Source organism: Schistocerca nitens, chromosome 6, assembly GCF_023898315.1.
Source record: "Schistocerca nitens isolate TAMUIC-IGC-003100 chromosome 6, iqSchNite1.1, whole genome shotgun sequence".
Taxonomy (NCBI): Eukaryota; Metazoa; Arthropoda; class Insecta; order Orthoptera; family Acrididae; genus Schistocerca; species Schistocerca nitens.
Window position 1 is genome coordinate 709618292 of NC_064619.1, and position 13587 is coordinate 709631878.

Genomic DNA, 13587 nt, shown 5'->3' on the forward strand with positions numbered 1-13587 from the left:
ATAATTGGGCTTTCAAGCATTCCAAAGTGCACCTATTTGGTCTAGTATGGTATGTACCATCTACAAATATTTCTAATACCGATTTTCTTGTACAGAACTTTGACTAATCTCATTTAAAAACTGGTGTGCATTTTCTTTGAATTTCATCAAGAATCCTTTTGAATTACTGCCCAGGTTTGAAGCATATTGTTTCTAGTATCAACTGCCATTGGATGAAACGACCATCCCTAGAAGTAAATTTTTCTCGCCTAAAATCTATTCAAGAGTAAAAATTGCAATGTGCGTGTTCCAAAGCTGAAAACATCCACTTAAACTTAACTATTGATCTTACGTGGCTGGCACATGCAGTGAAACAATGGAAATTCATGAAGTCTTCTTAATAACTCAAACCAACCTCTCTTGGTGTTTCATTACATTATGGTTGTTTATTAAAATTACCATTCACAAAAAACAGTGTCAAAACACTTAATAAAACTGATACCTTTATGCATGAACAGTGTTTTTTAAAGAAATTATTCAAAACTATTTTTTATTAACCATTTTCAACATGTAAGATTGTCATCTTCATATATTCAAAACAATTTTTGGTTGTGCATTCATTACTCATTCCACGTTAGCATTTTAATGGAATATATATTGCACATTTCACAGAGGTTTATCAAAAATAATTTTACAAACAGGTTTGTCACAAGTAAAAATATACACAACTATAATGCATCTTGTGGAACTTGGCATGCCTACGTATGTAGCAGTCCTTTGATGTTTATCAGTTGTTAAAATGAACAATATATAGTAAAAGGGCAGATTTATGCCAGTGTTTTCATATACATGATGAGTAAAGCATATCTTGAAACCGTGTTACTCGAAATTCATAGTGCAACAGGATCAGTCAGTTGCAGGATTTACTTCAGGTAACACACTTGCTTTGGTTCATGTCCACTTTCTTGGATAAAGAATAAATCTAGTATCTGCATCTCACTTATCTTCAAATCTTATTGCAATTAACTGCTGCAGTCATTTACTCTAAACAAGTGTCACAATTTCATGACAGATTAAAGCTTGTGCCAGAATGAAATACCCACAGGCTTTTATCTGCCAGCTTTTTCCTGCTAAATTTCCAAACCCACTCTCCTACTGCATAACAATGTGAAAGTATTTTTATTTAGTAATCAGAAATCCATTGCATATTTATCAGTTATTTTCTGTAATTATTTCAATGTCTGTCCATTGACAAAATAAAATAATCACAAATAGAAAAATATTAATAAGTATCCATAAGAATTTCTCATGTATAATTGATTGTTGTATTAATCTTTCTGATTAATATGGGAAAGTGTATTTTTCATAACTTTTCCAGTAAAAAATCATTGTGAAAATATTTTAAATTTCTCTTAATTTCAGATGGAACTTCACAGATTTCTTCCATTCTTTTATGATGATATTTAGAATTTTATGTGGAGAATGGATTGAGCCACTGTGGGACTGCATGAGAGCAGAGAGTGAGGAGGTAATTTTGATGTAGAATGAGTGAAAGCAGTTACATTTTAATTTATCATACATGTTTCACACTTTCATTAATTTATTGTCTATCACTGAGTGCTTTTTATGCCAGAAAGCATGTAAAATCTTTCATTCTATAGTTACTTCCATACAAATCTCATTATAATTAAATGGAAGGTAGTTTTTTTTTTATGAAATGTGATTTATTTACATATTATACATTTAATCTTACTTCAATTGTGGTTCAGAAAACATGTCATAATGTGCAGTATAATTAATTTGTGTGCTATTACAGTTAATGAGATTTATATGTGTTTTAAAATTGGTTAATTTATTTAGTGAGAATGAATACTTGGGTTTACAGATAAAATAAGACTTATGATGGGGGACATCCTTCTTAAATTGAGTAGTGGAACTGCTATAGTAAAGTATCATGCAGCTTTTCCTCTGAATTTTCTTGTCTTTTAGATTGTTGTAAATTTTCTTTCCCATATATTAGGGAGCCAGAGCATATAATTGTAACAGCCATAAGGAAGCATAAAAGTATCTTTACCTCATGTGTTACCTGAATGCTTTTCATTGAATGTAACACACATGAATCACAGAAGATTATCTCTCAATGAAAATAATCAATGTCTTAAAATATGACAAAATTGGCTAAAAAAATTTACTTGCCAAGCAGCAGCAGGAGAAAATGCGTGTGAAAGGTAGAGAAATGTGCAAGCTTTTGGAGCCAGTGGCTCTTTCTTCTGGCAGAAGAATTGAAGAGAAAGGAAGAGAGACGAGGGAAAAGCACTGGTGAGGTTTAGGAAATGGGGAGAGTTGAAGAAAAGTCGCTCAGAACATGGGTCAGGGGAGTCTTACTGGATGAGATGAGAAGGAAAGACTGATTTTGATGCCTGCACCAAATGAAATTTGGAAACCTGAGAAATTAAAGGTGGAAGAGAGAGTAATAAGCAAGATAGAGATTACTGATAAAACATCATGCAAGAGTCATAAGAGTGAAAGATGGTAGACAAATCGGAGTGGATGGGGTGGGGAAGGGAGGATGTGGAGAATAGATAGTTCGGAAAATAAAATGTATAGGAAAATGAAAGGGAATGAAGAAAATGAATAGTTACTGAATAGAAATGCTGAGGCTACAAAAATTAGCGTAGATTTGGGGCAAGCGGGTGGTGAGAATCAACCACATGTTGTAACACCAGCACCCATCTGCAGAGTTCTGAGATACTGGTGTCAGGACGGAGAATCCAGATGGCATGTGTGGTGAAACAGGCACCAAAGTCATGACTGTCATATTCTAGGACATACTGTGGAACAAGATATTGTTTTTTGCCAGCATACACCCTCTATCTATGCCTATTCATCCAAACTGATAGCTTGGTGATAGACATAACACCCGGTACGTGACATGCATTGTTTCACAGGCGGTTCTCCATTTGATAGTACATGTTTTGCCGGTTACAGATCTGGCATAGGTGGTAATAGGAGGGTGCATCAGGCAAGTCTTACATTGGGGCAGTCAGGGGAGGAACTATAGGGTTGGGAAATGGGTGCAGAAGGAGCATAGGGTCTGACCAGGATATAGCAGACATTGGGGGTGGGGGCGGCGTGTGAGGTAGGGGGCCAGAAGGCAACTAAAATCTGTTCTAGTTGTGATGAGCAAAATGTCACACAGAATGGACCTTGATATTAGAAAGTTATAGCCATGTCAAAATAGCTGATTAATACCTTCAAGACAAGCATAGGACTGAGTGACAAGAGGTGTACTCCTGAGTTGTTTTTTGGAGGGATCAGCACTATCAGGATTGAATGTGATGGCCCAGGAAATCTGATTTTGAACTAGGCTGATGGGATACTTACATACTATGAAGGCTGGGGTGAGAATAGTGGTGTATTGCAGTAATAAATCTGCTTGTGAACAGATATGTTTGTCTTGAATGTGAAACCTGCATGGGAGGAATGAAAAGGATGACGTGTGTCAAGATGTAAGTACTTTTGTTTATTCATAGGATTAATATGATTAGAAGCGTGTTGCTGACCCTTGGTGAGGAAAGGATAGATTGCTACTCACCACAAAGAGAAGGTATTGAGTTGCACACAGACACAATGAAAAAGACTGCTAAAATATTAAACATTTTGGACAATATGTTGCTCCTACAATAGAAAACACACCCACATTCACACAGCCACAACTCACACACATGTGGCCATTGTCTCATGGTGTTGTAGCCTGATTGTCCTGAGATGTCTGTGTCTCTGTGTGTGTGTGTGTGTGTGTGTGTGTGTGTGTGTGTGTGAGAGAGAGAGAGAGAGAGAGAGAGAGAGAGTTGTGCTTGTGTGAAAATGTACGGTATTCTTTTGCAGAATGCAGTCTTGGTCCCTTTAATCCCCCAAACCAACCAACCAACCAGTCTTTTGCAGAAGAAGGACCTTGTCCAAAAGCTTTAGTATTTTAGCAATCTTTCCGTTGTGCCTGTCTGTGAGTCAATATCTCCTGTGTGTGGTGAGTCGCAATCTATCCTCTCATATTGTTGTTATTTCATTCTGTACTTTCCATTGTTTAATAGTTGCCCAGTCTTAGAAAGTTATGTAATGATACATACGTATGATTAGTTACATGTATATGATACATAAATATAAAATAGATCCCCTATGATTTTTTGTTAAGAGTAAAATAGTGTGTTTCTTAGAAAGTTTTGATGTGTATACATTAGACAAAAAACTGAAATGTCATCTGTGATCTACACTTATTGAACATTGGCTGCTATTCAAAATATTAAGAATTTTTCTGTGAAAAATTAATAGCATTAAACAGAGGCTTCAGATTTCAGAAGCATTTTGAAAAATGTATGCTTTAGTTAAGCACTAGTGTGCTATGGCAAAAACAAATAGGTTCCGTTCAAGCTGAATATTGAATGAAAAATTTGGAAATGAACAGATTCAAGCTATAATTTGAAACAGATGGACTTTAGATTTTGTATAAAAAAAGTTTGTGATTTGATGTCTTGTATGTTCAAAAAATACAAGACATACTTTATAAAAAGTAGCAACATTTTTTTATGTTTTATATAATCCTCAAGAGTACTGCAGATGAAGCTTTATATGCAGCAGTTAGTTTGGTCCATATCCATGGCAGTAAGTTTTCTTATATTAATTTTATATATGGAATTAAAACCTTCACACTCTGGTTTATGAAGTTATTAATCAGTCAAAGAGAAGTAAATAAAATAATGCAGCTGAATAGTTTATGGCATGGCAAACAGTGAACAATTAGGGAGTACAATCAGGCAAAAAGACATACTGGAAGTTATCGCACTCTGTGCATATGTATGCTATAATCTGGATCTGAAAAAATAAATTCATGGTAATTGTTCAGTGGACGCTACCAGAGATATAATCTATTTATTGCAAGATTAAAATAGAACAGTGGAAAATCTGGGATGGAATAACAACAACGTGGATTAGGATAGACTGCTACTCACCGCATAGTGTGTGCTACTCAACTTGTGTCTGTAACCAGTAGCAGTCTATCCTAATTCATATTAATGTAATATGAAATACTGGTGATTTACACCAAGGATAAAGAAAGACAAAAACAATATGCTGAAGGGCAACTAGAATGTAGCCCTGAAAACCCAGAGGAAATAATATATCAAATGATATGACAACAATGGCATTAAAGTAATGACCAAAGAATTGAGTTTTCCTGAAAATAATAGATGTATGCAGTATGTTGATCTTAAATTAATATGTGTGCCAAAACTGTTAAAATAATTTTCTCAAATTTAGATTTCTCTTTGATGCCAAATATGTACTTTGTAGATTATTTTCTATTTTCTGGCCACATAAATAATATTGAACTGATCCTGCAAATTATGTTACTTAGTAATAACAAGTAGCATTAAAATTTATGTTCTTGCTTTATAATGGTGTAAAGACAGCTTGCAGTCGATAATTATCTCTTTCTGTTTTCAGGGACCTGAAACTTGCTTTGCAATTTTTCTTCCAGCACTTGTTATGGGCAATTTCATGGTGCTGAACCTCTTCTTGGCTTTGTTGCTCAATAGTTTTAATTCAGAGGAGCTAAAATCAAAGAAAGAGGTAAAACATGTTTTTTAGTGCATAATGACCCTTACTGCACAGTTATTGAATGTCAACTTTATTTTATTGCTCTGGTTTTATAAGGCAGAAGATAAATACTTGGCTACAGTGGAATATCCAGGATGGAATAAGAATACAGGAAGAATATATTGCTTCTCATCATGCAGAAGAAGTGCTGAGATGCAGACAGGCACAGTGGAAAAGAATGTTAGAAGTATGCACTGCTCAAATTAAAGCCTTTATCAGATTTAAATCACACACACATGTTCACACAAAGGCAATACTCTCTCTCTCTCTCTCTCTCTCTCTCTCTCTCTCTCTCTCTCTCTCTCTCTCCTCCCTCTCTCTCCCTCTATTTCTCCCTTACTCTCTTTCAAATTCACATGCAATGTGTGAGTGAGTTGTGCTTGTGTGAATATGTGTGTTTTTTCCAAATCTGATAGGGTTTGCCCAACAGCTGAATACTTCTAGCATTCTTTTCCATCGTGACTGTTTGCTACTCAACACCTACCGTATCTGATGAGCAGCAGTCTATCCTTTCAATGTTGTTGTTAAGCAATCTATCCTTTCAGTGTTGTTGTTAATGCTTGGTCACAGTTATCTACATTTATTGCTTTTGGGACATTCAATCATTTCATATACCGAAACAACACTATTTTGTTCTACTGCTAAGTACTTCATTACTTAATTTTGTTGCTCTGATTTTATATGGCAAAAGGTAAAAATAAATTCTTGGTGACAGTTATTTACATTTACTCTTTCAGGTAATTCAGTCACTTCTGTGGAACTACACAACACTATTTTGTTTAGTTTATTCTGCCATAAATGTATCATTTAATGTATTGATGCCATAAGACAATGTCCATCTCCATCTCTGAGTGGCCATCATGTATGGAGGATCTGGATTTAACTGGGAGGTGCAGAACTGGGCATACACAGTATTGTAAGGTCAATTGAGAAGCTGGTTGAAATAGAATTAGTAGCTCTAAGATCAGGAAAGCTGGCAATCACTAGGAAAGCCACGTGCTGACCCCATATCTCTGTGTACTGCATCCAAATGATGCAGCACAGCAGACAGTGACAAGATAGTTCAAATTTACAAGAAAAATTTGACTAACATTTCTTGCAATAATAGTAGGTTGGAAGTGGAAAACATATAGGCCTGTGTAACCAGTTGAAATGTAGTGTACGATAACTGATTTCAAACATTTTCTAAAGTGGGCTGTGGATGTGAAATGAATTGTTTGGTACTACATATAAAGAGCAGAGACAGCATGAACAGAAACAACACAGATAAATATTTTTCAACAGGACCATTAAAAAATGGATGTGAATGTGAACAGTATCAATTTACTGCACTTAAGCAACTCTCCTGAGCCATTGTAGATTGTATTTTATTTGGTATGTTGTCTACAAAGCAGCTAACATGTAAAAAAGTGGAGAAACCAGTTTATAAATATACACGTGAAAGTGATTTCTAAGTACACATTTCTAAGATTACAATAATCCACTTCATACATTAAACAATATTGCTCTCAGTCTAGTCTCAGCAGCCAGAGACCCATCATATGTGTCTGAGAGTTGTTTTGCATGTGTGTGTGTGATATATATATATATATATATATATATAACAGAGGGAAACATTCCACGTGGAAAAAATATATCTAAAAAGAAAGATGATGAGACTTACCAAACAAAAGCGCTGGCAGGTCGATAGACACACAAACAAACACAAATATACACACAAAATTCAAGCTTTCGCAACAAACTGTTGCCTCATCAGGAAAGAGGGAAGGAGAGGGAAAGACGAAAGGATGTGGGTTTTAAGGGAGAGGGTAAGGAGTCATTCCAATCCCGGGAGCGGAAAGACTTACCTTAGGGGGAAAAAAGGACAGGTATACACTCGCACACACACACATATCCATCCACACATACAGACACAAGCAGACATATTTAAGGTCTTATATATATATATATATATATATATATATATATATATATATATATATATATATAAAAGAAAGATGATGAGACTTACCAAACAAAAGCGCTGGCAGGTCGATAGACACACAAACAAACACAAATATACACACAAAATTCAAGCTTTCGCAACAAACTGTTGCCTCATCAGGAAAGAGTCTGTATGTGTGTCTGTATGTGTGGATGGATATGGGTGTGTGTGCGAGTGTATACCTGTCCTTTTTTCCCCCTAAGGTAAGTCTTTCCGCTCCCGGGATTGGAATGACTCCTTATCCTCTCCCTTAAAACCCACATCCTTTCGTCTTTCCCTCTCCTTCCCCTCTTTCCTGATGAGGCAACAGTTTGTTGCGAAAGCTTGAATTTTGTGTGTATATTTGTGTTTGTTTGTATGAGCACATTTGTGTGTGTACGCGCGTGTACATGTATGTATGAAGGCCTTGTTGGCTGAAAGCTCACTTTCTGACAGTCTTTCTGTTGTGCCTATCTGCGACTCAGCATCTACAATATATGACGAGTAGCAACCATCCTTTTCATAATATTATTGCTTCATACACTAAGTATTTAAATAGCACACTTCATAAGTTAAAATATTCTTCAATTGAATAAAAGCAGCAATGCTGTAAATATGACTTCATAGCTTTTCCAAAGGTTTTACCTCAGTAGTTGCTTTTTTATATTTTTGGGAAGTTTGTTATAAAGTTTAACTCCAATATGGAAAGCACCATTTTTGCACAGGGATGTATTCGTTTGGGTCACGTGTAAGTTTTTGTTTTCTCTGGTAAAGTGATCGTGAATAGCATTGTTTCCTTTTGATTTGCTATCTGTTACATAAATTTTGAAGAATATAAGGGTTTCTGTAATGTAGATACATAAGACGTTTACATAAATCTCTAGGTTTGAATCCAAACATGATTCTAATGGCCCTTTTTTGCAGTCTGAAAGTGCTGCCAGCTGCTGTAAAGTTTCGCAAGAGAGTAATCCCTATTTAAAGGAAGAATAAAAGTAGGCATAATAAGTGTTTATTATTGTTTTCTCACTGCAGCAGGATTTTAGTGAGCAAAGGAGGTAGCATATCTTGCTGAAATTTGGATTAAGGTATTTGATATGTTTATTCCATTTCAAATTGCTTTGTAGCCATAGTCATAAAAATTTGGTTTCTGTACATTTATTGACTGGTACATTGTTGGTAGAGACACATGGAATAAACAAGTCCTTGCTTGGAGCATTGTGGAATTTTGGTGTGACAGTCTTTTTACTATTTATTACAAACTAATTATTCTATGCCCATTTGCTAAGTGGTTTTATGACTGTGTTTGCTGATTGCTGCAATTCTTCGTTACTTTATCCTTTTAGTATAATTGTGATGTCGTGTGCAAACATGATCATTTTATGCACATCCCTATTTAAGCTTAGATCTTTTATGGTGCAGAAGGGGTCCCATTACTTATCCTTGGGGTACACCATATTTGATTGGTTTATAGTCTAGCAAGTGATCAGAGGTAGATTTTTGGTTGACATTTGTGCTCTGGAAGGAACTGATCCAATTGCTGTACAGATCTTGAATACTATATTTTTCAAGTGGTGGCAGCAGAATCTTATGATCCACCATGTCAAATGCTTTTGATAGGTCAATAAATATTCCTGTTGATTCCTGTTTTTTGACAGTCAGGCTTAGTATGCAATTGGTGTACTCACAAATGGCATTTGTTGTTGACCTCTTATTTTTGAATCTGTTGTTCATTACATAGGATATTGTTTTTATTTACAAATTCCATAAGTTCATCATACATAACCTTCTCAAATATTTTTGAAATACAGGAGGAAATTGTGATGGATCTCTGGTTATTTACATTATCTCTCTTACTTTTTTTTGTACTGGAGTAACCTTTGATGTTTTCAATACATCAGGCAAAGTGCCTGCCTGAAGTGAGCATTCACATAAGTTTGTAAGTATTTCAATTAAGTTTGGTACACTCATCTGTAAAATTGTTGCAAGGACACCATCAATGCCTACCAGAGTTGTAATTTTTTACTCCCTTTATTGCTTTCGCAACTTCATGTTGTGAGATGGAACTGATATATGTCGATCCTCTACATTCACTTATTTTATATTCATTAGCTTCTGTGTTATCATTGAAGTTTGATTTTATCATATTATCAGCAACAAATATGTTGGCTACTTTTTGGGGGTTTGTTATGTGTTGGATACTTTTTTTGGTTTTGTTATTTTTCTGTTTTCCTGTGATAGGCATTATGCTCTGTTTTCACGAGATTCTGTTTTATAACACTCCACATAGCCTTTGCTTACTTAGCCAAATTATAAAGGTGTTCATCATTATGCATTATTTTTGCTGCTCGTATTACTGTCTTAGTATTTTGGAGTATTTTTATAGCATATGTGTTATTCAGGTATGGAATTTTTCATTTACATTTTTTATGAAGTAGTCTTTTCACCTGGCAAGAAACCCTCATTCCTCTTGTGAGCAAGTTGTTTGTTCAAGAGTTCACTCTTTTGGTTACAGTTTTCTGTGAAACTGTAATTTGAAAGAAATGGGTTAAAGTGTCAATGAAAGTTGTATTTTCCATTTACGTCATTATTTTTGTAAACTTCTGACCATTTTTTTCTTTCTTCAGTAAGAAATTTGAGCAATATAGTCAGTAATGCCTGCTATGAAAATTTTTTGGAGGAGCTGTGTGAACTCTTCTTGACTAGAAACTGATATAGAGATGTTTCACAAGTGTCTTTTACTGGGGTAACAGCTTTTACTTCAGCCCTTAGATTGTGTGTTGTAACAAGGTTCAAAAGGGTCTTTCTGTTTCTACTTTTTATGAGAAAATCAATGTTGAAGTCACCACAGATTGTCAAATTACAATCCATTTTATTTACTTTGTTTCACTATGTCTCCAATTAAAGAAAAAGTTCAAAATTTCCAGACGTTGATTGGTAAACTATAGCAATACAGGGTGTTTGAAAATGAAGATACCAGTTTTAAGCCATTGTGGCATTTATTACGTTCAATTTACAATTGTAAATAATACACCAAATGAAAGAGCAACTCCAACAGTTTTATTTGTATACCTGTGCACAACGGGAAGAGTATGGAATGACTGAAAAATATGTTGAACGAGTGCGAGTCTTTCATGCTTAGCCCCAAGAAATATCCCTGCGAATAGTTCATGGGCCTTTCTTTTTTGGTGAATCAACTGTAACTGATGTTTCTTATCATGATGTGCTACAGCTATGGCCCATACCTCAATGGGAAGAAAATGAAACACACATCTTTGTTTGGGAGGAAGATGGTGTGCCGCCTCACTGGCTTAACTCAGTACACGACTGGTTAAAAGACGTTGTATCCAACCAGTGGATTGGGCACAAGGGGCCGGTTGACACAGCATTTTATGCATGACCTCCATGTTCACACATGATCTGATGCGATCATGTGTATGTGCCTCCGATACCAGCTAATCTATCTGACTTTAGAAACAGTGTTATTGCAACAGTTACTCTTAACACATTGATCAAGGTTTCGGAACAACTCACCTATCGACTTGATGTGTGATTGGTGTTCACACTGAATAATTGTAAGAAAAACTGTTTGTGTTTCTCTTTCATTTGGTGTATTATTTATAATTGTAAGGGGAATGTAATATGTGCTACAAAGCCTTAAAATCCGTGTATTAATTTTGAAACACGCTGTACAGTAACCAGGTTGAACTTATTAACTTTTGTAACTGCAGTTTCATAGTTCTTTTTGACATTCATTCCAATTAAATCAGGTAGAATGGTAAAATCTATATTTTCCTTAATGTAAGTTGCTACCTGCTTGCTGTTTCTTATGCAATAGCAGAAAGATGAATGAATTTATTTATTTTTGCTTGTTTAATTATTTCCAGGGTAAACCAGTGCTCAGAAATGCATAATACTGAGATCTCTTTAGTTCTCATTTTAATGGGATTTTAATTTAATAAATTTTAATAAACAAGGTGACATTTCTACAATCTCTGTTGACAGCCAGTACATACACAAAATTACATGAGCTGATAATTACACATTGAATAGTCACAAACTCGGAGAAACATTAACACCCTATTAACTGTCCAAGAACAGAGTCCTGTCATTGACAGCTGAATGCACACTGGCACAGAGCTGACATCTGACTTAAGAACATTTGCATGCTTGCTCAATATACAGATTGAATAACATTGGGGAGAGGCTACAACTCTGTCTCACTCCCTTCCCAACCACTGTTTCCCTTACGTGCCCCTCGACTCTTATAACTGCCATCTGGTTTCTGTACAAATTGTAAATAGCCTTTTGTGCCCTGCATTTTACCCTGCCAACTTTAGAATTTGAAAGAGAGTATTCCAATCAGCATTGTCAAAAGCTTTCTCTAAGTCTAAAAATGCTAGTAATGTAGGTTTGCCTTTCCTTAATCTTCCTTCTAAAATAAGTTGTAGGGTCAGTATTGCCTCACGTGTTACAACATTTCTATGGAATCCAAACTGATCTTCCCCGAGGTCAGCTTCTACCAGTTTTTCCATTCGTCTGTAAAGAATTTGCGTTAGTATTTTCCAGCTGTGACTTATTAAACTGATAGTTTGGTAATTTTCACATCTGTCAACACCTGCTTTCTTTGGGAATGGAATTATTATATTCTTCTTGAAATCTGAGGGTATTTCGCCTGTCTCAAACATCTTGCTCACCAGATGGTAGAGTTTTGTCAGGGCTGGCTCTCCCAAGGCTATCAGTAGTTCTAATGGAATGTTGTCTACTCCCGGGGCCTTGTTTTGACTTAGGTCTTTCAGTGCTATGTCAAACTCTTCACGCAGTATCATATCTCCCACTTCAACTTCATCTACATCCTCTTCCATATCCATTATATTGTCCTCAAGTACATCGCTCTTGTATAGACACTCTATATACTCCTTCCGCCTTTCTGCTTTCCCTTCTTTGCATAGAACTGGGTTTCCATGGTGGTTGTCCTTTCTCCAAAGGTCTCTTTAATTTTCCTGTAGGCAGTATCTATCTTACCCCTAGTGAGATAAGCCTCTACATCCTTAGATTTGCCCTGTAGCCATCCCCACTTAGCCATTTTGCATTTCCTGTCGATCTCATTTTTGAGACGTTTGTCTTCCTTTTTGCCTGCTTCATTTACTGCATTTTTATATTTTCTCCTTTCATCAATTAAATTCAATATTTATTCTGTTACCCAAGGATTTCTACTAGCCCTCGATTTTTTACCTACTTGATCCTCTGCTGCCTTCACTATTTCATCCCTCAAATCTACCCATTCTTCTTCTACTGTATTTCTTTCCCCCATTCCTGTCAATTATTCCCTTATGCTCTCCCTGAAATTCTGTACAACCTCTGGTTTAGTCAGTTTATCCAGGTCCCATCTCCTTAAATTCCCACCTTTTTGCAGTTTCTTCAGTTTTAATCTACAGTTCATAACCAATAGATCGTGATCAGAGTCCACATCTGCCCCGGGAAATGTCTTACAGTTTAAAACCTGGCTCCTAAATCTCTGTCTTACCATTATATAATCTATTTGATACCTTCTAGTATCTCCAGGATTCGTCCATGTATACAACCTTCTTTTATGATTCTTGAACCAAGTGTTAGCTATGATTAAGTTATGCTCTGTGCAAAATTCTACCAGGCGGCTTCCTCTTTCATTTCTTAGCCCCAATCAATATTCACCTACTATGTTTCCTTCTCTCCCTTTTCCAACTATTGAATTCCAGTCACCCATTACTATTAAATTCTCGTCTCCTTTCACTACGTGAATAATTTCTTTTATCTCATCATACATTTCATCAATTTCTTCATCATCTGCAGAGCTAATTGGCATATAAACTTGTACTACTGTAGTAGGCATGGGCTTCGTGTCTATCTTGGACACAATAATGCATTCACTATGCTGTTTGTAGTAGCTTACCCACACTCCTATTTTTTTATTTATTATTAAATCTACTCCTGCATTACCCCTATTTGATTTTGTA

The 13587-nt window shown here is 35.7% G+C and overlaps 1 protein-coding gene across 1 annotated transcript in view; it reads left to right on the forward strand.

Moving 5' to 3' along the window:
* LOC126263582 (sodium channel protein 60E-like) overlaps positions 1–13587 on the forward strand; it is a 347601-nt gene that overhangs the window by 188232 nt on the left and 145782 nt on the right. The window contains exons 15-18 of the mRNA XM_049960674.1: positions 1402–1507; positions 5479–5604; positions 9856–9892; positions 11817–11842. Coding sequence (XP_049816631.1) covers positions 1402–1507; positions 5479–5604; positions 9856–9892; positions 11817–11842 — 295 coding nt within the window. The remainder of the gene's footprint in view (positions 1–1401; positions 1508–5478; positions 5605–9855; positions 9893–11816; positions 11843–13587) is intronic.